At 47.3% G+C, this 25,063-nt stretch overlaps 2 protein-coding genes across 4 annotated transcripts in view; both read right to left on the reverse strand.

Moving 5' to 3' along the window:
- Gramd1b (GRAM domain containing 1B) overlaps nucleotides 1–23,729 on the reverse strand; it is a 128,558-nt gene extending 104,829 nt beyond the window's left edge. For 2 of the 3 annotated variants that reach the window (XM_036194396.1, XM_036194393.1), the window contains exon 1: nucleotides 23,658–23,729. The gene's annotated coding sequence lies outside the window, so the exon portion shown is untranslated. The remainder of the gene's footprint in view (nucleotides 1–23,657) is intronic. The other variant, XM_036194398.1, reaches the window with a different exon arrangement.
- LOC118587563 overlaps nucleotides 4,743–25,063 on the reverse strand; it is a 134,438-nt gene continuing 114,117 nt past the window's right edge. The window contains exons 3-4 of the mRNA XM_036193595.1: nucleotides 23,658–23,735; nucleotides 4,743–4,914 (exon numbers count right to left, since the gene is read on the reverse strand). Coding sequence (XP_036049488.1) covers nucleotides 4,743–4,914; nucleotides 23,658–23,735 — 250 coding nt within the window. The remainder of the gene's footprint in view (nucleotides 4,915–23,657; nucleotides 23,736–25,063) is intronic.

A 25,063-nucleotide genomic window follows, 5' to 3' on the forward strand; every position in this document is an offset into this window, starting at 1 on the left:
TCCCTGAGCACAGATCTGAGGCAGAACACTGCACCTGCTGCTGTTAGAAGAGCCTTCATGGCAGCAGCCACGTGTGAGGTTGGACTATGAGGAAGCCAATGAGATTGTTTCAAACCTTGGTCCGATAAACTTTCCTGGCACTGCATTTTGGGAGTTGTAGTTCTGAGCAGCAGCCATTTGGCAGCCATGTTTGCACTGCTTTAAGAGTATACCGCTGGATCTTTCTTCTTGTAGCAAGACTGCGAATCTACAGTCAGATGCCTTTTCCTAAAAGGTGAAATCCCTTCTCTCTAGAGTCTGGGTGCTGATGGTAAACTAAAAGACAGCAATGAGTGTGGGAGAGATGCACAGAACAGGAGGGAACTTGAAAAGGCAGAGAGCCTAAGAGGTCTCTTGTGGATTCTCTCTGCTTCTAGAAGACAGGTTCTTAGAAAGGGGGAAGAGGAAGAAGAAAAAGGACCCTGGGTGTTCCCTTGCAGGTGTGTGTCTGCATGAGTGACTTTCTCAGCTTTGGCTTGTTAACCATCAACCTTCAGCAAAGTATTGAGCATAAGGAAGCGTTGAGTCTTGAATTCTGACTCAACTGCTTACCTCTGTGTAACCTTGTTCAAATTACTTAACCTGGCTGTGTCCCCATTTCCTTATCTATTAAGACAGGGATATTACAAAACCCAGAAGCACAAATGAAGTCAGAAAACTCCGTAAAGGGCTTGGATATATAGCAAATACTATCAGAGTTAGCTGTGTGCTTGCCTGTTATCCTGTGGTAGACTGACTGTCTAACCCCTCACTCCAGAGTATCCATTTGAAGTCTCTCCTGGAGAAACCCACCTGCTGTTTGAGGTAAACTGAGACATTAAAGAAGCAACAGGGCAAACAAAACAGTCACTAAACTAAGGTCAGGGAGGAGAATTTGTACCAAGGATGCCACAGGGCACTACCAATGGCACTAAGGGGGAAGGCAGGCAGACCTGGGATCCACAGAAGGAGCCCATAAGATGGGCATGATGACACAGGTCTGTAATCCCATACCTCGGGAGGCTGACATGGGATTGTTGGGAGTTCAAGGCCATCCAGGGTTACCTAGCAAGACCTCCCCTAAAAAAAAAAAAAAAAAAAAGTCCAAAGATTAGAGATGTGACTCAGTTGAAAAGAGTGCCTGCCCTAAATACAGGAAGCCTGAGTCCAATGCTCACCTCTGCACAAAACCCTGCATGGTAGCAGTTGCTTGTGATAACAGCGCTTGGAAGGCAGAGGCAGAAGGATCAGAGGTTAAGGGTCATCCTTGGCTACGTAATGAGTCTGAGGCCAGCCTAGGCGACGTGAGACCACCCCTGGCCCTCTCAAAACAAAACATCATAATCCACAATCAGAAAAGTGGATGTAGTTGAGCATGGAGGGAAATGAAGACTAAGTGATTGGAGTCAGGGTGGGGATGGCCATGAGAGGGTAAGACTGAGCACCAGAGAGCTGTGGATGGAGACAAGCTGTCCAGCATGGGGAAAGCCAGAGACTTGGGAGCCACCCTTGTACAGGTAAGGTACAAATCCCTCTTGCAAAACTGAGTTGCTCCCCAGATAAGTGGGGGTGTTGGCAGGGCTCAGGGTGGAAGAGTTTCTCAAGCAGTTTAGATGAAGAAGGAACAGGGCAGCGGAAAGGGACACATTAAAAGGAGCTGCCCTTAGAAACTTTACCTGCATCAGTGCACTCTCTGTGTGCTGTGAGGGAGGCAGCCAGAGAAAACAATAGGTATATCTCAGTGCAGGTGCTGCTGGATAGGGGAAGGGAAGCCAGGTCTCTAGAGCACCTTGCTTCGGGAGGACTGTGGGTCTGTGCTTCTCTCAGACATACCTGGTACCTGAAATCCCCCTGGGAAAATAATAAAATTAGCAAAGGAGAGATCTATCTTCCTTAGCAGCTAGCAATTCCAGAGACATTATGGACAATATGAATGAATATAAATGATATCACCTTACCTCGGCCTCTAGAACTTAACAGAGTGCTTAAAACATAAAGTCCAGTTGCCTGGTTCAAATTCTACCCCATTATTTAATAGCTGTGCAATTGTATATATAATTACAAGACCTCTCTACACCCTAGTGCTCTTATGTACAAAATAAACATCATAATACACATTGAGTATCCCTTATACAAAATGCACTGGGCCAAGTGTGTTGGGTTTGAGTTTCGTTTTGGATTTTGGAATATTTGCATAAGCACAATGCCACACTTGAAGATGGAACCCAAGCTGAAATACAAAATTCATTTACATTTCTTATATACCTTGTATACCAGCCTGAAACTAATTTTATGCACTATTTTTGGGGTACCTACAGTTTGCCTGTGACCTCTCACATGAGGCCAGATGTGGAATTTTCCACTTGCAGTATCTCTTAGTACTAAAGAAGTTAAGCCTCAGTAAGCATTTTGGATTCCAGATGTTCAGCATAGAGATGTTCACCTGTTCATTTCAGTTGGAAAAAAAAAAAAAAAGGTGATATGTAAATAACCACAATGACTGACACCCAGCAGACATACTTCATAAATGTTAACTAAAGTAATTTCTTTATCATTCCTATCTTGGGGTCACCCATGGGTGTTCCATGAGCTCCCCCATTCCTCCAAGCCATCCTGACTTGGTGCCTATGCAAAGCCCGCTCTGTTTATGCAACTTCTCAACTCATCTGCTATCTCGAGACAGGATCACACCACGACAGCACGCATATCAGCCTTAAGCTTCCAGATGTGCAACTCTCTCTCTCTCTCTCTCTCTCTCTCTCTCTCTCTCTCTCTCTCTCTCACACACACACACACACACACACACACACACACACACACACACACACACGGAAAAGCTCATAGATGCATAAAACAGCTGGCTTTCCCTGCCTTGAATGTTTACTTCTGTGCCTGGCCCAAATTTTACACAAGCCCTCCCCAGCAGGCTGCAGAGGACACTGCTGATCACCCTTTGGTTCCAGGTGTGAACAGATATAGGGAAGCTGGGATCAACTGAGCCCGGTGATCAGGAAGGAGTGAGCACAGGGCTCAGCGATGCTGCCTGACCTTCAATGTGCTTCTGGTGTCCTGACAAACCGCTCCCCTGCAGACAAAGGATGAAGGTGCTGGGTCAGGATGGAGTTGGGATTGAGGGTGCCTGCAGTGCACCGGGTACAGGCCACTAGAAGACATTCTGACTACTGCTGAAGCTGAGAGAAAGCAGGGAAAGACAGCAGACAGACCACGGTCACAGATCCCAGACAGTTCTGGAAGAAGCAGCAGCCTCGGGACTCCTATTGGAGAAGTGTTGGTGAGGTTCTGGGAGTGCTGGAAAACTGGAGAAGAAGGGGGGGGGTGCACAAAACCCCACAGAGGCTTCAGCCAGTACCTGCAGAGAGGTGAAGACAGTAAGCTTTGTTCCACTACAGACAGTAGTGAAACCCAGAGCAGGCATCCAAGGATGCTGTGAGACAGAGATGCCCTGCAGCTTCTACACAATACTTGTTAGAGGCCACAGGCACTGCTAGAATCAACCAGACTCCAGAAACACACGACTAAAATAAAGCAGCTGCTGCTGCTGCTGCTCATGAAAAAGACGAAGATGAAGAGCCAAGAGCCCTTGGTCCTAAGGAATGTTCAGCTGGACCATTGAGCTTCACTGCCATCTGTTCTGTCTCTCTCAATGTGTATTTTCCTGTTCGGTCTGGTTCTGAAGTTTTCCAGGAGATAATCTTCAAGAACAGACTTTCTCACACACCTCTACATCTGAATCCCAGGAAGATGGAAAAGATTTCAAGGTCCATGGAATCCCAGGAAAAGCAGGTTTGCATAGGCACCCAAACTCCCTTAGAATCACTGTTCTGTTCCAACAGAGGACACCACCATGTCACACATACAAACTTGAGCTCTGGAGTCAGATCCCGGCTCTCACTAATGAGCTCTGACAGGGATCAATCTAACCCATATCTAGAAAAATACATTTGAGTCATTTCCCTTCTGAATTCGCTGTTACAAATAAATCAGAACAAAGGGAAAGCACGGCACCACCGAGCTTAGTCCCATCTGACCCCAACACCAAACACAAAGCCGTGAGTCTCATTAATAAGGAACACCTCAGAACTTCAGCACACACTCTGTGTCGCCTTAGGTGTGCTGTTTCCACACCCACATCAGTGACACTTCCCTATACTTCTGAGTTGCTTTGCTGAAAATGTCCTCAATTAATTTTCTTTGCAAACTTCTCATTCCAGAAGTTTTTCACAAAGCCACTTGAGTGGGGATTGAAAGAATTCATGGACCAGGACAGAACACAGAACGTACAGTCTCTGAAATCCCTGCTTAAAAGCCCCATCTGGGGTTGGGGATTTAGCTCAGTGGTAGAGCGCTTGCCTAGCATGCACAAAGCCCTGTGTTTGATCCTCAGCTCAAAAAAAAAAAAAAAAAGATATTGGATAACAGGAAAAAAAAAAAAAAGCCCCATGTCATCTGTTGACACATGTTCTACGCCTTATTCACAAGGACAGTGCTCAGGCAGATGAGAACCCACCTGTAATTTAGAATGCCCAGGAAAGGAAGCTCGGGTAACAGATCTATTTTATTTCTAGAAGAACAGGAACCAAGCAGGTAAAGTCATCCCCATGGTAAACCTTCCGCACCTGTGTGGTGGAATTTCAAATGTCAACCAATTATCTAGCGGTTTCGAGAGTTTAACCTGAATTCCATTTACTAACTCCTCACCACTGTCACATAAAGGAGGACACAAGGGAGCTACTGCGTTTGTGCACTTCTGAGGACAGGAATGGGTGCGCACAAACATCCTCTGCTCCTCCCACCTCTCTCCCCAGTTCTGGACCATTCTGAAGCAGGGTCACAATGGGTTTCTCTCCATCTCCAAGGAAGACATTGTCCTTCACACTAAGAAGGACAGAGAGAAGGAGGGAGCCAGGCAGTTCACTGCATATGGATCAGATGCCTGAGGATAGGGCAAAAAGAAACACCAAGTCACCTACAAAGCTGGTGGCAGATGAGATGGAATGATTGGTTTCAGCACACACCCCCAGCCCACCACCTTCCTCTTTACTGTAGATGGTACTGGTTCCTGAGCTATGCCCCAGACAGATGTTGAGAAACCAGAAGCTGTGTGCCTAGGCTAGTCAGGCACAGTTCTATTAAATTAATTAATGCTTAGAACAGGGTCACATCACAGGAGGCTGCAGACAAAGGATACATTCCTCTAAGCAAGATCTGTGACAGCTTGCATCAGATGGTCCTGTGATACCAATTAACTAGAAATTTTCTGAGCCTGCCCAGGTATACATGAAGTTAAAATCGAAGCCTAGGCATCTGCATATTGAACAAGCTCTGCTTATAAGTTTCAAACATATACAGGGCTGAGAACCACAGCCTCGGAGTTATAACTAATCGCTCATTATCCAGAGGGTTTGGACACTAACCCATATGTGTATGGGAAATGTTACAACTTGGATTTGTAAGTATATTTTTATCTCGTACTTAAAAACCTCTACATCATCATGCATACTACACACTGGGAATTTCATAGAGACATGCACATCCGCAATGCACTGTTCATATGTACTGAATATGGCGTTGCAACCGTGCTGATATTACCACCCTCTAGTACAATAATTAGATGGGGAAGCTGCAGAGGGCAGCTCTGAGCTTCCAGTGTTAATCAGTGATTGAGGAGAGGACTCTGGCCTTCAGTTCCCCATCTCAGCCTTGGTGTGAGAAGGTAGTGAAGACTGCAGCAGGGAATAGGACAAGCCTGAGGTTGGATTCTCTGCATTGAGAGCCCAAGTTGTCTCCCACTCACATTCTTTATTGTAACTGGTAGGAGGATGCGATTCTCCCAGCAGGAAGTTGGAAAGCTGAGGAAGGAAACTTACCATCCACCCTGCCAGTTGTCCAAAGCTAAATCCCAATTACGGTGTCAGCAGAGAGCGGGCACTCGGCTGAGCTATAATTAACAGCCCCCTTTCTCGGGCGGAGGAGAAGTGCTGGAGTAGGAGAAACACAGGGCAGGTGATGGTTACACCTGCAGACAGTTCTGCTGACGGCCACAGAAGCATCCAGAGCCACCGGCGAGGAGAGCGGTAAGCCGGAAATACTGAGAAAGACAGCAGAGGCTTCCATGAGCCTCCCTGCTCTGCCTCCAGGTCTAAAAAGTTCTATTCTCTATTATCCACAGTCCATACGTGCTATCTTCCACAAGGCCAAGTGCTCCCCCGAAGCATAGGGGTCAGTTGAAGGGGGACACAGGGCAGGTGGTCACAGAGTATAAACCATTTCCACGATCGTGAAAAGCCCAAAGACACCCTTCTCTTTAGGACAGCATCACTCAATCTCATGATCACAAAACGTTGGAAGTTATAGCAGAAGATTTTGTCTCAGCTTTAAAAAGAGAAGAACAAAAACCTTACTCATTCACTGGTTCAGATTTACTCAGTAGAATTTTTTTTTTTTTTTTTTTTTTTTGAGTACCTATCGGGTGCTGGGCAGAGCTAAGCATTGGCAATACACTAAATCAAAGAGAACCGATCCCTACTCTCGTAAAGTTTAAGCACTAACGGTGGAGAGAACACAAAATGCAACAAACACATACAACTGTAACTTGGGGTTGGCACTTAGTGCAAAGATAGAAAATAAGGCTGGTTGTAGTATCATACACTTGCAATTCCCGCACTTGAGAGGCTGAGGCAGAAGCATCACTTTGAGGTATAGATCAGCTTGGGCTGCAGAGCAACACCTTGTCTCATGCAAACACACAAGGAGAGAAGAAAGAAGTAAGGGGGGCAGGGGCGACTCCATCCTTGGACAGGGTAGTGAGAGGTGCCCTGAGCCTGTACCAGCTCCCAGGAAGAAATTGAGGCTCTGGTAGTTTGGGTGGGAGGATCTGACAGGAGTGAAAACTTGGGTATCTCCCTGCACCCCATTGTCTCCTGCAGGCTACTCTCTGTGAGACCCGACAAGGACCTGCAGGGTCCCTTTTGGAGTTATCTAGGGTCATGACTACTGCCACATCAGATCCAAGTGAGCACAGGTTGACCCAGAGCCGTCTTCTGAATCTGTTGGACTAGGCTGAGCGCCATACAGAGTCTGGCTAGATGCCTGCAGGTTAGGGAAGCCTGTCACCTGCCAGCCCTTCTTGGGTCCTCACCCACTCAAGGCAAATGTCACTGGTGGGAACAGCAAGCACCACGAGTTTTCTGTGCCGGTTTCAGGCTGTAGCCTAGCAAGCCCACCCTCTTGTGCACTAGTGTGTGGCCCACCTTAAGTTTCCAAGCCTCCAGGTTCTCACTAAAGCGCACTTCCCCAGCAACCTCCGGGCTTACCCTCAGCCCGTGGTTTGCCGATAACAGTAATGAAGAGCCAGCCTTGCTGAGTGTTTGGCACGTGCCAGACACTGCAATAAGAGCTTTTTCCCCATTTTACATTAGTTTGGTTCCCACAACCTTTACAAAGTAGGTTTCACTCTTTCTGCGTTTTCCCCCGAAGGAGGCATACCATAATTTTACAGAAGTATCCCAATTGGAGCCTGAATTTAAACACCCGTTTCCTCAAAGCATTCCTGGAGGGTGTCATAGGCTTGTAATCCCAGCACTGGGGAGACTGAGGCAGAAGGACCACTTGGAGCTGCAGATCAGCCGGCGCCACAGAGCAACACCTTGTCCCACGCAAACAAAAGAGAAGAACGTGGGGGGGGGGGGGTAGGGGGGTGTGTTGCGATTCATTAAAGGAAGAATCATCCTTGGCCACCAGCACTGGATTGTGTAAAGAACTCTCTGTCTGACATTGTCTGCTCCAGGCTTACTGTGCAGTCAGGTAGCCTCTCAAGAGGAGACTCGGCCCAGCACACCAACCACCGAACCTCTGGCCATGAGAAAACCAGGGGAAGGAACTGTCTCCTGTGTGTGTAGCCTGTGTGGGAGGGGGAGGGGAAGGGGAGCAAGACAGACAGACAGACAGACAGACAAAGACAAAGACATCAAGAGCATCGAGATGAAGTCAGTCATCCCTTGACCCCTACCTACTTTGAAATCCATTTAACCTCTGACTCCCTCCTTTTTTTCCCTTCTCTCTCCTCACACGCTTTGTCCCATTTTCTCTTTCTCTAACGTTAACCTTTGTTTTCACACGAAAGAGGAGACGCTCCCCCAGCACCCCCCCACACACACACACCTTGCACAAGTCTATATGTCCCTTGAGCCATTGCAAAGGCTTCGAACACAACTCTGACTCAACCTTCGAACCCCTTCCTGCCAGCAAGCCGCCTCCTCTCTGCTTGCCACAGCAGCCAAGGTCCAGCATGGTCAGCAAGGAGCCACTGCAGCACGGGTCTGTGTCCCACATCTGGATTGTACTCACATCTCCATGTCAATCTGCACAGGCAGGTCTGGAGTTAAAGCCCAGTCCCGGAGCAAAGGGGCACAATCGGCAACCACATGAATCCAACATCCCCAGACACGTCAGTCTTAGATCCCCATCAGTCAGAACAATCCTCAGCACCCACGAAGACTAAGCCACACAGAACACTCAGCTTTCGATGGCACCCTTCTCTTGAGCCCTTCAAATTCTTTACTGACTGGTGCTCCAAGAAAGATACAAAAGCTGCCATCTAGCTGGGTACTTAAGAGCAAAGAGAGGCAAGTCACCTCTTAGGAATCTCACAGTGAGGCAAAGAATAAATCTCCCAGCTGACACTCTGCCAGCTGCCCATCTTAGCTTTTCCCTCCAGCTTCCTGTAACACATCTGTCTCCCTCTAACCTACCTGTCACTCAGCAGGGAGCAAACACGGGAAGCAAGCCCCAACGTATTTCTGCCTCCGTGAAGAGACCCAGGCCATCGCAATCCTAATGTCCGGGGCCCCTGCCACTTACTTGGCTCTCAGAAAGGCCAACTTCTTCCTCAGACAGGAGACATGGTAGTAGCAAGTCTGCCTGACAGCTGTGGTGCAGGAAACAGTCTCCGAGCGCAGATTCTGCACCATGCCGGGCTCAGGGGAAGGCTGGCCACATGGCAGCCAGGACCTTGAGGGCTGCAGGCTCACTTTAGAGGCGCATGGACTTGCTGCCTCTGCAGCTGCCCCAGCAGTTGACAGTGAGCTCCTATACACACAATCTCCATGCTCTGCTGTCCCGTGCAAGACACAGGAAGGTGAAGGGCCCAGTGCAAGAGAGCCTGGTGTTCTATCTATGCTATCACAGTCTCCCTGGCCTTCTGGTTGAGCCACAGTTCCATGCAGAACTCGCCTCCATCCTTCCACATCTGGTGGTGCTCTGGTATTTGGCAAGCTTCTGCTTCCTCTGTCCTCAGACAGGGAGGATGGAGGTGTACCTGCATGTGGTGTCAGCTGCTGGCGCTGGAAGGAAGGGAGGGAGGAGCAGAGGGCACTGCTCCCAGCGGGATTGCTTCTTGGCTCCTTCTTTAAGGTAAAGATCACCTGAGTAAACCAGTGCCATGGAGAATTCAGTGACTGGACAGGTAGATGGAGCTAGAGAGCTGCAGAAATCCACTATGGGGACAAGTTCCAGGCCAGAATCAGCAGTACTGCCCCTAGCAGGACATGGCAGCTGTATTAGTCTGCTTTCTGTTGCTGTGAAAAAACACCATGACCAAAGGCAATTTGAAGGGGAAAGGGTTTGTTGTATCTCACAGGTTAGATTCCATCATCAAGGGACACTAAGGCAGCTCAAGGGAAGAGCAGGTGCTGTGTGTGTGTGTGTGTGTGTGTGTGTGTGTGTGTGTGTGTGTGCATGTACCCACGTACGGAAGCAAGAAGTTGATTTCAGGGGTCTCCCTTGCTCTCTCTCTACTTGAAGCAAAGGCTCACTGAACCTGAAAATGACTCCAGCTAACTAGCCTGTGCATAAGAATACCCTATCACCTTTAGTCCCAGCACTCAGGAGGCTGAGGCAGGCAGATTTGTGAGTTCAAGGCCAGCCTGGTCTACAAAGCAGATGCCAGGACTGTTACACAGAGAAACAATGTCTCAAACAAACAAACAACCCAAGTACTGGGATTACAGCTGGGCCATCTCCCCTGCTTTTATGTGGATGCTGGGAATACAAACACTAGGGTTGGGATTTAGCTCAGTGGTAGAGCGCTTGCCTAGGTTCGATCTTCAGCTCAAAGGAAAAAGAAAAGGAAAGAAAAGAAAAGAAAAAGAAATTTGGAGGCAGAGTCGGGCGGATCTCTGTGAGTTAGAGGCCAGCCTGGTCTATAGAGTGAATTCCAGGACAGCCAGGGTTACACAGAGAAACCCTGTCTCAAAAAAAACAAAACAAAACAAACAAACTCTAATCCTCAAGCTTGCAAGGTGAGCACTTTATTCATTAAGCTCCCTCTCTGGTCTCCCAATGGGTGATTTGTGCTGTTTTTTGAGACAAGATTTCTCTGTGTAGCCCTGGCTATCCTGGAATTCACTCTGTTGACCAGAGACTGGCCTCGAACTCAGAGATCTGCCTGCTTTGCCTCTAGAGTGCTAGGATTAAAGGCTTGCACCACCCCCACCCAGCTGTTTTTTTGTTGTTTTTGTTTTGTTTTGTTTTTAAACCTAGATTAAGAGGTCAGCAAAATGGCTCAGCTAAACAAACCTGGAGAGCAAAGTTCAAATCCTGGAACCAGAGAGGAGAGGACAAACTTCACAAAGCGTCGCCTGGTCTTACACACATGCTGTGGTAGTCATGCCCAGGCACATACACAAGATTTTATTTTTGGACCTTCAGCAGGCAAAGGTGCTCGCCTCTAAGACTGAGAACCTGAGCTCCATCTCTGAAACCCATATGGAAGGAAAGAAGTGTGACTCAGTGTTAAGTCTCAAGCCCTGGGAGAAATGGCCAGGTACCTATTTAACATATCAAAGCAGACTTGGCCTCCAGGTTCTCCCAGCATCCCTCAATGCCTACCCATTACAGGGTATGGCTGGCATACCCCACCCACTACCCTGAATTCTCCAGCCCAGGGGCTGGGCTGCCCTTCCCCCACAGGCTCTTCCCTATATATTCCAGACATTTTGGTTACCCTTCCCTTTTGGTCCTTTGCCTTCCTGGCTGCTGCACCTGGTTCCCCTCCACTGTTATGCCCAGATAGAGGGGACCCCCCAAAAGACTACCAAGGAGACAGAATCCCACATGTAAAAGCAAGAGCCTTTATTCTCTTCAAGCTCCAAGCTTGGTCTCTCTGTTTGTCCAACGCAGCAACAGTAAGAACAGAGAGCCCTGAGCCCAGGCAGGGTGGGATTTTTATCGTAGCAGAGGTTGGGGTGAGGGGATTTCCAGGGTCCAGGACCCTGATAGGCTGACAATTGTCTAGGGGTATTTGTAAAACAAAAACAGGTGGGTGCTAGACTCAGGGACATCTGGCCACCTTATCTAATAGTTGGAATGTTTGGGATGTCAGGTACTTCTTTATCCCTGGGTGGATTGCTGGGTGGTGTCAGCTTAAGGCTTTTCCTTGATTTGGGTGTTGCCTGCCAGTAAGCCTGTCACAGAAGCTCTGTCTGGGCCCCTAAGCTTGTCTTGGCGGCTGTGTGGTCAACCTGTTTGGGGGCCCTTCCACATCCACCACCCCCAACCCTCAGTCAACTCAGGGTCCTGTTCACCCTGGATTCTCCCGGATGTCTCTCCCTTTTATCTACAATAAACTTTCTCCTCCACCATACCTAGAAGCAGTCATGTCCTTTCTTCTTTATTGCTTTTCCTTCATCTGGTGCTTGAAACCGAGGAGGGGCATAAATGAGCTCCCCTTCCAAGGCCTTTGGCCTCTCTGATCAGAACCAAACTGCCAGTGTTGTCCTCCTGGGTGCAGCTCACTTGCCTGTGCTGGCTTCTGGCACCCAACATATTTAGTTCCAAATGCTAGAGTTGATGATGTTAAGTCTCCAATCCTGAGGCAAATGGCTGAGGTGCTCATTTAATAATAAATACATTTGATTTTAAAGTTTAAATAAATAAATAATGTAAAACAAATACCCAACCTGTAGACTGTTCACATCCCACCTCAGGGATGTCATTCCTTAAGTTACTGTCTTCCCTGCCTCCTCCATCACCTATATGACTGTAGCCCACTTGCATGCCCCATTCTTGTTACTCATCTGGGAGTGTTCCTTTTCCCACTCTCTGGGTCTCTCCTCCAGGTTTCCCTAACACCTGGCTTCCTTACATTTCAATAGGGGTACAGCCCATCAGAGCAGGCTAGGACCCAGACTCAGCTCTGAGGACCGTTCCCTCCTCCTACACCCATGTGCTACACATCCAATTCCTTGTGGCCTCAGCCAGATCTTTGTATGTTTGTTTGCAGTGCTGGGGATGGGATCTGGGACCTCCAGCACACCAGAGCAAGTACTTCTCAACTAAGCTCCCCACACAGCTCCAAACAGGTCCTTTTTAAGATCTGCTGTCTGACCTTCATAGCCCCTGCATAGTCTGCCTCTCCATTTGCACATGCCATGAGTAGTTTACACTCTGTATGCTAAAATTAAAACTCACTAATCATGGTTGTGCTTCAAATTCTTCCAAACATAAACAGTATATTACTAATAATTAACGCAAACACATACAAAATGCTAGCCATGGACCAGGCAAATCCTTATAAACCATCACCCATACAATGAATCATCACTTGCTACACCCATTTTACAAAGGAGAAGAATGAGGCACACAAATTGTTCAGTTGGGACCTCCAGCTTGCCTCTGCATGACCCAGAAAGTCCCCTCCCCCACACACTCTCTCCAAACCCCTCTCAGAGTCTCTATACAAAGGAAAAGGGCCAACAAGCCCAGTTCTACATTCTTGGCAGCTACTGCAACTCCTCCCCTGAAGTTGCAGCCACCCAAGTCCCTACCTGCTGTGGGATGTCCTGTATGTTGTGAATAAATAAAATGCTGATTGGCAAGTATCCAGGCAGGAAGTATAGGATAGGTGGGACAAACAGAACAGAGAGGCTGGGAGGTGGAAGTCTGAAGGAGACACATGTAAAGGCAGCAGGTAAAGCCACGGAACACGTGGCGACGTAGAGATTAACGGAAATGGGCTGAGTAGAAGAGAAAGAGCTAGACAATGGTAGGCCTGAGCTAATGGCCAAGCAGTTTAAATAATATAAGTGTTTGTATGTTTATTTTATAAGGGGACTGCCGGGGCTTGGCGGACCCGGAGGAAAAAAACTCTAGTTACACCAACCTAGAGCACTTAGCTTTTGACCATACTTGGGCACAAACCCAGCTTGTGGCAGACATGTCATCACCCCTCACCTACAACCTATAAAGTCTCCCTGCTTTTGTTTTTGGGTGTGAGTCTTCTCCAGCCTCAATCTCTGGGACTGGAGAACTTGCCTGGGAGTTGCTGTGCTCAAATAAAACTGCTGTAATACTTTTTCAGTTCTGCTTGATCTGGCCTACTGTATCAGCAGAGAAACCAATTAAAGGGGCAGGGGAGGGCAGAAAACCTATTACAAATGTCTACTGACTTCCCCCAATGTCACATGGCATGTGCTAGAGCCATGACTACAGAGAAGGAGCTGCTTAGCCTCTAGATTGTGTTGCCCCTTTTCTGCTGCACAAGCCAGGAAACTCAGGTTCATCCTGGACGGTCTTCCAACTTGGACGTCACTCCTGTCAGCTCCATTTCTCACAGTTTTAATTGGTTCCTTTTTTCTTCCTCACTACCACCATTCAGAAAGATACCATCTGGTCTCAATCCCGATGCTGCCATGGCAGAAATTCCTCCCTGCCCACCTCAGTCCCTGCCACCCGCTTTCATCTCCTCCAGAGCATTTCTTACTACTTGGCAGCTTCATTGTGGGATGTCTATTTCCTCTCACTGAACAGCAAGCATCAAAGCTGATGTCTTGATCATAGCTGTATACAGTGCCTCGAGTGGATGCCGTATAGTATGTACTCAATAACTAGTTCAGAGACTGAATGGGGTATATTGTTATCTGTTTGCACTCCAACAAATCGATGTGATTTTTCTCACAAGAATAGCTGGGAGTAGGGCTGGCTCAGTGGGCAAAGGTAGTTGCTGCCAGGCTGGCAGTCTGAATTTGGGCTTCTGAAGCCCCATGGTAGGAGACAACCACCAGTTCCCACCAGTTATCTGCCCTTACAGCCACGTGTATATGCTCATGATGATGAATGTATTTTTAAAAGTCCTTTAAACAAGAACAGTAGTGACTCGGTGCTATAGACTGAATGAATTTCCCATACTCAAATTCTTGTTGAAATGCTAACCTCCGACATAATGGAGTTAAGAGGCGGGCCTCTGTGGGTTAATAGAAGGCAATAAAGGGGCAGCCTGGGATCTAACAGTAGAGACTAGAGAGCTTTTTCCTATCAGGACACAGAAAGATGGCTGCCTATGAAGAAAACAGGCTTCAAACTAGACACATTGCCACATACCCATCATTTGAGAAGTTGAAACAGGGGAATTGTGAGTTGGAGGCCAGCTTTCACCACACAGTGGGACCCACTTTGTTCGCTGTTGGTTTGGAGGTAGCTGAGTTGATAAAGTGCTTGCCACACAAGCATAAGGACCTGAGTTCAGTCTCTGGCACACGCACACACACACACACACACACACACACACACACACACACACACATGAGGCTCCAGTATGGCAGAGCACATTTGTAATTCCAGTGCTGGAGAAACAAAGTCAGCCAGCCAGTTTTGCCCCGTTAGCAAACCCCAGAACCTGCTGAAAAAAATGTCTCAAAAAATGGGCTTCACCTTAGCAAGGACACTCAAGGCTCAGAGTTGAGCTCTGGCTCCTGACAAACACGTGTTTCTGTATCCATGCGCACGCAAACAAACACATAAGGATGAGGGACTCCTTAGGCCTCACCTTTTCCTGAGGATTTACAGGCAGTTAAAGGTTGCTGGGGGAGGGAAAGATACTTCTCCAATTCTCCAATGGTGAACCCTCATCAATCTTGTAAACAACTCAAATTAAACTCAATAGGGCATTTCTAAAAAGACATTATTTTTGCTAGTCTAAATCTTTTCGACCTTTAATAAGAAGGGAGATGAAGAGAAAAGAAAAAAGCAGATACCGCTAAAACACTAACTCTGCAAGTACATTAATCTTAGGCTTCCCAGTCTCCAGAAATTCCATAAATAAATGCCTGTAATTTAAAAGGTGGAGAAAAGAAGAACCAAGCATTCAGGGCCAGTCTCTGCTACAAAGCAAGTTCAAGGCCAGCCTGAGCAATCAGAGACCATGCCCAGGTAGACACAGGGTACTCTATCTCTCAGGATTCCCCCAGGGTTTCCTGTCAATGAAGAATGCTCCTGCCAGGTGGTGAAGGTACATGTCTTTAATCTTAGCACTTAGGCAGAGGCAGGCAGATCTCCAAATCTCCAAGTTCGAGGCCAGCCTGGTCTCCAGAACGAGTTCCAGGATAGCCAGGGCTACAAACATACTAAGAAACCCTGCCTCGGGGATAGGGGGCACACTGCTTACATGGCACCAAAAGACCTATCCACTTGATTGAATAATCTTTTGTGGCCTCTTGCTAGAAGCCCACTCCTAGGTCACAACACTGCAGCAGACCTAAGTATCCGTGGTTCCTGAGCTCTCCCTGCTTTCTCCCACTCTCTCACACCCCCATGCTTGTGTACATCCTGTTCCTTCCCTGGGAGTGCTGTCCATGTGACCCTCCCACTCATCCAGAAGCTCCCAGGCGAAGCATCACCCTCCATAAGCATAACCCACCATCCTTTGTGGATGCATCCCCCAGCCACCACCCAACTAGCAAGCCACTCCTGGGCAGATTCTTAACTTCACTGGGCCTCAAGTCTCCTAAACTCTGGAAAAGCAGCATCAGCTTGATAGGGCCACAAAAAGAGGGACATGTTAAGATAATATATAGAGGATTCACTACACGGTTTGGCACCTAGCAAGGATTTTGTTTTGTTACTGAATGCCTAATTCCACATCCATAATGACATCGTACCTTCATTTGCAAGTATGTCTCACCATTAACAACAAGATTCTTGAGGGGTGATGTCAAAGCATAGTCTGTTTATCTACCAGTGTCTGTACTTTGCATTTGCAGGTGCTCCAAATTCCACCCACTCTCTATCTGGGTGATCTCTGAGATATATAACATTTTATATTCATTCTCTGAGAAGTTCATATATATACAATGTATTTTGATCACATCTACCACCCACTCCTCCATGAACCCTCTTCCCACAACCCCCTCCCAACTTCATGTCCACTCCCCTTTGTGGTTGTTATTTTATAGCCCACTAGTCAAAATTAGTGCTGCCCTAGGCACAAGGGTGTGCCACCACTTACTGGAGCATGGGCAACTCTCCATCCCCCAGCAGCTATCAAGTGCCAATCATTCTCAGCTGGGTAAGGCCTCATGAGCCCCTTCCCTGTCTTTAGGTCAGAAGAGGATAGCTCTTCTCAGGAAGTCAAGTCTCATTGGGAGTCAATACCTACTGTTTATTTAACACCTACTAAGCATCTAGTTGATTTAATACCCTACTAAGTGTCTAGTTTCTTTAGCACCTATTAAATACCTAGCACTTTACATACAATAGTTTAACTATTCCTCACTAGATGTGATAAACAATAGACCTTTACAAATGAAAAGTCTGAAGTTGAAAAAAGTCAAGGACATTACTCTTTCAAATGCAGTTATAGTTGGGCACAATGGCACGCCTTTAATCCCAGCACTTAGGAGGCAAAGGCAGACAGATCTCCATGAGTTCAAAGCCAGCCTGGTCTGTATATAGCAAGTGTCCGGCCAGCCAGGGCTACACAAGAGGACTGTGTCTCAAATAAACAAATAAATAAGGAAAGAAATAAATACATAATAATATGCACAGTTATCACCAAGCATGATGATACATGCCTGTAATGCCAGGCCTCATGAGGCACAGGCAGAACTGTCACAAAATCAAGGACAGTGTGGGCTACATCATGAGATCTAGGCCAGCCAGGGCTACATAGCTACACAGAGTGAGACATTACCTCAAGAGAATGACAACCAAAAAAGCAGTTAGAGCTGGGGGTGTAGCTCAATGGGAGAGAGCTTGCCTGTCATGTGAAAAAGCCCTGGATTTGACTTCTAGCACCTCAGAAAAAAGTACAGCCAGGTTGTGAGGTTGTGGTGGTGTACACCTTTAATCCCAGCACTTGGGAGGCAGAGCAGGTGGATCTCTGTGAGTTCAAGGCCAGCCTGGTCTACAGAGTGAGTTCCAGGACATCCAGGGCTACACAGAGAAACCCTGTCTCAAAACAAAAAAACAAAAAAAAAAACCAAAAAACAAAAAGTAGAATAAAAATGTACATTTAAGAAGAAATAAAAAAGTCAGGTGTGGCCCAAACCGTTAATCCCAGCACTTGAAAACTGTAGGAGGAACAAGATTTCAATGTGATCCTCAGTTATCCAACTAGTTTAAGGCCAGAGTGGTTTCCTTCAAAAACAAGACAAAAAGCAGAGTTAAGAAAGCTAACACACTGTGCCTGACTGACTGTCGGGTACGTGCTCTTAGCCACACAGCAGGCCCCATCAACAGCCAATGCACCTCCCCCCACCCTGCAGCTGGGCTCTAGCAGCTCTACTGTCTCCTGTGGATATTTTAGAAAGGCTCGTGGCATGCATGCCCGCATGCAGGGGTGTCTACATGCATGCACAGGCTGGTCCCTGCTGCAGCCCCACGTGGTACTCACATACATTCACCCTCATTCCAGGTCTCAACTTTCCTGCTACTGAAAGGCATCCGGATCAGCTGAGACCACATTCTACTGAAACTCACCTGCTGCACACAAAGGGTCCTTAGTAAAACTGCTCCTTTTCCTACAATCCATGCTTTGTTTACAAGTCCCTGCCACCAGGGGAAATGAACTGAATAAAGTTCTGGGTGGGTACCTGAGAAACTTTAATAATTGGTCTAGTTTAGGGTGAACCTGGAGACTAATGTTTCATCTTGTCACTGGCTTCACCATGAAGCAAGAAAAGTGGATTAATCACACACACACACACACACACACACACACACACACACACACACACGACACACAGACCTGAGGAACTTATCTCTTTTCCTTTTTACTGGAAACCTGGCAGGAGTGTAGTCATGTCCTAGTTCTGAGACAGCCCTCCCTCCAACTCCTCCCCCATTTCCTAGTGAATGGATTCTTTACATAAAATCAACCTTTCTCCCCGACGTCACAGCTGTCTCGGAAATCACTGCTGCCCTGTTTGACCAGATAAGAGACTTTTCATTTCTGACTGTTAAGACAGCCACTAGATACACAAGCACACTTCGGTCAACAATGGAAGTCCAGTAAGATTAGATTCCTGGAGATGCTCACTGCCATCTCAGTTATGTGGATTATCCCATGGCATCTGCACACGGAGGCAATCACATGGTGAATATCCGATTGCCAAGTGGCACATGGCTGGACTAATCCTGTCTTTAATATTATGTCCATCCTGAACGTTGTGCAGAGCTGAAAAGAATCAGTGTATTATTAAACCAGGCAAAAGAGCATCTTATCTAAAAAAGAAAAAAACACCCTGTAATTTAAAAGAATTTAATGAATAAAAAACATTAATTCCGCCTGTTGCACAAAGCCAGCTTTCATGATCTGGAGTATTAGAAGTCATAGAGTGCCTCACTCTTGGCCACTCTCAGTCTGTGACAGTCCCTGCTGCGTTTGTCTGTCCAGAGGAATGGCACAGAGTCAAAGGCAAGGTTACAGCAGAGACTCACAGTGCAGGAAATGCGGCCGTTAATGAGATGGTGCACAGTCTTCCAAAGGACCAGCGTGAGGAGCTGGGACCATAGCTCAGTCAGTACAATGCTTGCTGACATAAGCAGGAGTTCCAGCTCCAGAAGCCCTGAGCTCACAGTCACAGCCAGCATGGGGGAGGCAAAGACAAATGGATCCCCCGGGGCTCACTCCTAGTTTAATTAATGAGTTACAGGCCAATGAGAGGCCTTGACTCTCAACTCGCAAGGAAGGAAGGAAGGAAGGAAGGAAGGAAGGAAGGAAGGAAGGAAGGAAGGAAGGAAGGGAAGAAATAAAGTGGGGGAGGTGGGGAGAGAGCAGAAGAGAAGGGAGGGGTGTGTGACCGGCTCTTTAAGGATTTCCCTGTACATGCGCATGTGGGCTTATGGAGCTATGCCATATGTGCACAGATTACATGACCATGCTGCACACGGATGACACAAGATTTAAGGCCCCTTGCTTGGCTACTGAACTGCGCATGTGCACTGGAGGAGTGGCAGAATCCACAGTATGACTCTGGAAACTTGTTCTCACCAGTAGGAGGAACCCAAGAAGGGAAGACTTCACTAAGAATGGCCATGGCAAACATAGGGTGGTAGCTCTGGGTATCTCAGATTGAGTGCACACAGGGTCTGCCATCCAAAGCACACTTCTGACATATGCCACACCACAAGTGCCAAGCAAGCCAAGGCAAATGATGTCCACATCCACCATGAGGAGCTTAGGGAACTGAGCAGGTGTCTCAGTTACTGTTTTCTATTGCTTCGAAGAGACGCCATGACCACGGCAACTCTTAAAAAGAAAACATTAATTGGGGTGGCTTGTTGACGGTTTCAGAGGTCCAGTCCATTATCATCATGACGGGGAGCATGGTGGGTGTGCAGGCACGTGTGGTGCTGGAGCTGAGAGTGCTACAATGGCAGGCAACAGGAAGTCGACTGCAGTCGTACTGGGGGAAGCTGGAGCAAAAGAGACCTCAAAGCCCGCCCCCACAGTGACACACTTCCTCCAACAAGGCCACACCTCCTAGAAATGCCACTCCATTTGGGGGCCATTTTCTTTCAGACTACCACAGCAGGTTCTGAATGGGAAAGAAATTTAGGGGGCTTTTCTAGAGGCTGTAAGTCTAGAAGAGAACCCTTTATGGAGGTACACATGGTCAGACAAGGAGGTCAAATAAAATTTTTATCAGTGTCCATTACTAAGCAGCCCACCAGAAGCATGTCTGTCTAGGTAACAGCATCCAAGAGACAGGGTATCCTGGGGAGGGTGTGTTGTATAAATATTAAAAGGTCTTATTAATAAAAGAAAACCCAGACCCAGATATTGGGGTAAACCCTGAAAGATCAGAGAAACAGAACAAGCCACAGCTAACCTCACCTCACCAATTCCTCAGCTGATCTTGTTTCCTCAAACTGGAAGCCTCAGAGTGCTCATCCGAATGGATCTCAGCTGAACTGCTGCTAAAAGTTAGAAGCTTAAAAAAGGCTCTAGTCCCTGGTCCTCGCTTCCTAGGATTAAAGGCACATGTCACCATGCCTGGCTGTTTCCAGTGTGACTTTAAACTCATAGAGATTCAGATGGATCTCTGCCTCCTGAGTGCTAGATTAAAGGTATGTGCTACCACTGCCTAAAACTATGTTTAATATAGTGGCTGTTCTGTTCTCTGATGCCTAGATAAGTTTGTTGGGGTGTACAATATATCAACCACAAGGGTGTTTTCAGGGTTATATGTAGTTCAGTACTTCATTCTCTCCCCCTGGAATGGGCCAAGCAACAGAGATAACATGGAGGGAAGAGAGGAGTTGGCAATCAGATCCAAAAGTGAAGCGTAGCTGAGGACATCACACTGAAAGCTAGACAGTATCGTCCTGAGATACTCAGTGCACAGGAGAGCTGCCTCAGGGACCTCTATGCCATTTATTTTAAGGGTGTACATGCTAAAAATCTGGACATCCATAGAGAGATGTGTAGGCTACTCTGGGGACCGATGAAGTCCTTTGACTAGTTTTTTTTTTTTTGGGGGGGGGCACCTCTCTATACTGACTCCATCTAGATTGAATCAAACCACTCATTTGGGCTAATGATGGATATAAAACTGAGAAATGGGACAGAATTTAAAAGACTTTGAAAACCAGAAATAATGTTTAGAGAGACCTTACCACACTGGCCGGGGACAGAATCTCTTTTGACACACTACCTAGCTTTGGGTGACTTCATCTGTGAGGGGGAAGTTCATTACTTTGTGAGACCTGTTTGCCATGCAAAATTCATCCTAAACTGGGCTGTGGTGGTGCACACCTTCAATCCCAACACTGGGGAGGCAGAGGCAGATGGGTCTCTGTGAATTTGAGGACAGCCTGGGCTACAAGTTCCAGGATAGTTCCAGGGCTGTCACACAGAGAAACCCTGTCTCAAAAAAAAACAAAAAACCAAAAAACCAAAAAACAGTTGGATGGTGGTGGCACATGCCTGTAATCCCAGCACTCGGGAGGCAGAGGCAGGTGGATTCTGTGAGTTCAAGGCCAGCCTGGTCTACAAAGCAAGTTCCAGGACAGCCTCCAAAGCTACAGAGAAACCCTGTCTTGAAAAACCAAAACAAAAAACAAAAAACAAACAAATAAAGTTCTTCCTAACTTGATCTGAATCCTTCTCATTTACAATTTATGCTTCTCTAATTCTATTTGGAAGGATTTTGTATACATAAAGTGCTGTCAACCTGGGAATGGCAGCCAGCAACTGTATACCCAGCCACCCAGAAGCATGAAGGCCAGGAGAGCCATAGTGAGACAGACATTGCCTCAAAACTGAGTGCTATCAGGCTTACCTAAACATTTTCTTTCCTAGTCTTCCCTCCTTTCTGTCAACCAGCTCTCATTTTCTGTTTGTTGTTTGTTTGTTTTTGAGACAGGGTTTCTTTGTGTAGCCCTGGCTATCCTGGAACTCACTTTGTAGACCAGGCTGGCTTTGAATACAGAGATCTGCCTGCCTCTGCCTCCACTCCCAGCTTTCTGTCAGCTCTTAGAATGATAGAGCCTCAAAACCATTCTCTTGATTCTCACATCTCTTTGAAAAAGACTGGTGATAATACACCAGATATGCTCAGATTCATACAGATCACAATTATGCACACCCCCTTCAAAGACCATCTGAAGAAGGGTGTGGTAGGGAGGTCCTGTATTCCTAGCACTTGAGAGTAGGCAGAAGGGTCAGGAGTTCAAGGACAGGCTAAACCGAAGGAGATATTCTCCAAAACGAGAGGGGGAAGCCATATGATTGTGTTATGTTTTGGCCTTTTGTAGCTGAAAACTAAAATCACCATGTTCTTTTTCATAGGAAATCCTTTCAAGTTAGTCGATAGTAGACTTATAAATAAGTTTTGTTTTGTTTGTTTGTTTTTTTGTTTGTTTTTGAAACAGGGTCTCCATGTGTAACCTAGGCAGGCCTGCAGCTTTGTAGACCAGGCTAGGTTTGTGCTTTCAGGGATCTTCCTATGCCCGACTCCAGAGTGCCAGTTTATAGGCATAAGCTGGCAAGCCCCAAAGAAATGCATCTTGAGTAGGCAAGATGGCTTAGCAGGTAAAGGGGCTTGCCATCACACCTGAGAACCCAAGTTCAGTCCCTAGGGCCCACATGGCAGAACAGACTCCTGAAAATGGCCCCCTCTAATCTCCATGTGGACACACACACACACACACACACACACACACACACACACACACAGAGTAAATAAGCTATAAAGTAATTATATGTAACTTTTTAAGTAAATGAATCTTTCCTAGTACACAATTGATTTCCTCCTCCGAAATACATATCTCAAGTCAAGTACAGTGGCTTACCCCTAGTACTTGAAAAAACTGAGTCAGAAGGATCTCAAGCTAAGGCCACCCTAAGCTACATAGCAAGAGGCTGTCCCCAAATAAACAAAACCCAGAGCCGCTATGGTAGGCCAACTGAGTCTCTGTCAGTTCCCCACCTGCTGCCCTGCTCCCTTCAGGTGTGATTTCAGAATGCGTGCTCAGCATGCTAGAGGCTGGGGACTCAAGGTCCAGCACTTCACAGCAAATCACCTTTCTTTGACTTACATAAAAAAGAAACTTAACTCATGACCAGCAACCACTATCTATACTCACAGTCCTCATGAAAACAGGTCCTGGCCAGTCCTCACATCCCTAGTGCAGAACCAACAGACTCTCAATTCTTCAACCCGGCATCTAGGAGCCTCCACATTCATCCCCCCACCCCCCACCCCAGCCTCTACAACTACCTGTTCTCCAATAACCCCCACCACACACAGTCTGCTCCATTCCAAAGGCTTCAGCCTTCCGGGACCACAGGAGCCCATCCCAGGACACACAAATTCCTCAGGTACAAAAAAATACTTTACCCCAAACAAAAACTAAACAAAATTCCTTTTCCCTATATGAACCACGCTACAGCCAGCGTGGTGGCACACGCCTCTAATCCCATCACTTGAAAGGCAGAGGCAGGCGGATCTCTGTGAGTTTGGGCACTAGCCTGGTCTACAAAGAGAGTTCCAGGACAGCCGGGACTACAGAGAAACCCTGTCACAACACAGAACAAAACAAAACAAACACATGGCTCAAATCCTAAACCCGAAGTTTGCCTAGAGCTTTTGGTCAACAGTTGGCTTCCTCCCTTGGAGAGATGGGCCTCTGCCTTCAGGAGCAGCATTATTGCTGCTCCCTCCGGTTTCTGGGGCGACAGCTTGTCTTAACAACCATCCTCCCAGGACAAAGGCCAGATGCCCCTTCTTCTACTTCCCAGAGCTCTCACACACAGCAGAAGCAACGGAGGCGGCGCTTCACCCCATTCTCAGCCATTTTTCTCCCCTCCCCTCCCATCACTCCCGTGTCTTAGAACTTACCTTTCTGGGCGCACTCGAGGACTCAGGAACCTGCTGGAGTCATCGTCGTGGCTGCTCTGCTGGCTGCTCTGCTGGCTGCTGAGGAAAGACACAGGATGTGAACCGTTAAAACTTCTCCCGCTTTCTCAACCCTGGGGGAGGTCATCCAGACCTCAGCTATACAAAAGACACGGGGTTACAAAATCAAGCGAAAGCAGAGAGAGAGGGCTTCCCGAGTGGAAGTGGGGGTGTGAGCTGAGAAGACACTAACCAGCTGAAAGTCACTGTCTGACATCCAAGGCATCTCTGCAGCTGTCCAGACTGGAGAAGGAGAGCCTAATGGACTACCCAGGTCCCTAGGTATGTGTGTCTCTGTAAACAAGCACTGACAGCTTCCAACTTGGCTGTTTACGAGCCTCAACCCACCCAAGCCCCCAAGGAGCTGGAGCAGATAATGAGAGGGAGGGGCTTGTAAGGTTTGAGGGAGAGAGACTGCCAGAAGGCAGAGACGGGAAGGGTTCCGCACCACCTACTAGGTCCGCTGCCCTGCCCCCAGGGAGGGCTGAGAATAAGGGAAGAAAATGGCAAAAAATCCCTGATGGATCTTCCTATTCTGTGGGCTGGAGGAATACAGAGCTCAATTCAACAGCAGAGATCTGAAGCTGGGTGTGATGGTGCACACCTTTAATCCCTGCACTCAAGAGGCAGAGTTCGAGGTCAGCCTGGTCTACACTGCATACTCCAGGACAGCCAGGGCTACACAGAGAAGCCCTGCCCCCCCCAAAAAAAAACAAACAAAAAACCCAAAAAAGTAGAATTCTGTACATGTAAATATATTTAAAACTTCTTTAAATAAAATTTTGCTCCGGGGTTGCTGATGCATGTAATTTCATATTCTTATGGAGCACCATGTGGGGGTACAAAAGCTGGAGAAGAAATTCCAAGCCTCACGGCTCCAGAGGCAATCCTCAAGAGAGGTGTCTCAGTGTACTCCACGGAAATCGCTTGGCAGGAAAAGCCGAAGGGGAGTGTCTGAAGTTCAGGATCTATGCCCTTTCTAACAGTCAACGGGCTCAACTAACCCAAAGACTATGATGAGCATCACAGTCTTGCTCTGATCTACTTTGGCCGTGACAGGCTGGTCCTTCCTGCTCACCCTACCCTGCTTCCGGCAACCAAAGCTTAAAATTAAGCTCATTAAAAGAGATTCCAGACCACAATGATCATCAATATTACCTGTTTCAGAAAAAGTAATTTTGACCTGATAATAGCAAGATATTCCACTAGATGGCACTGTTGTTTCCCAAATCACAACCAAACCAGCACCACAGTCAACAGAATGAGTCGATTTTTGGGCGCCCCCTTCTGGTCTTCCCATGGTTTGGAAAGTTCAGTTTACAGGAAATAAAAACAACTGGTGGCCTTCA

This window comes from Onychomys torridus, chromosome 7, assembly GCF_903995425.1.
Source record: "Onychomys torridus chromosome 7, mOncTor1.1, whole genome shotgun sequence".
NCBI lineage: Eukaryota > Metazoa > Chordata > Mammalia > Rodentia > Cricetidae > Onychomys > Onychomys torridus.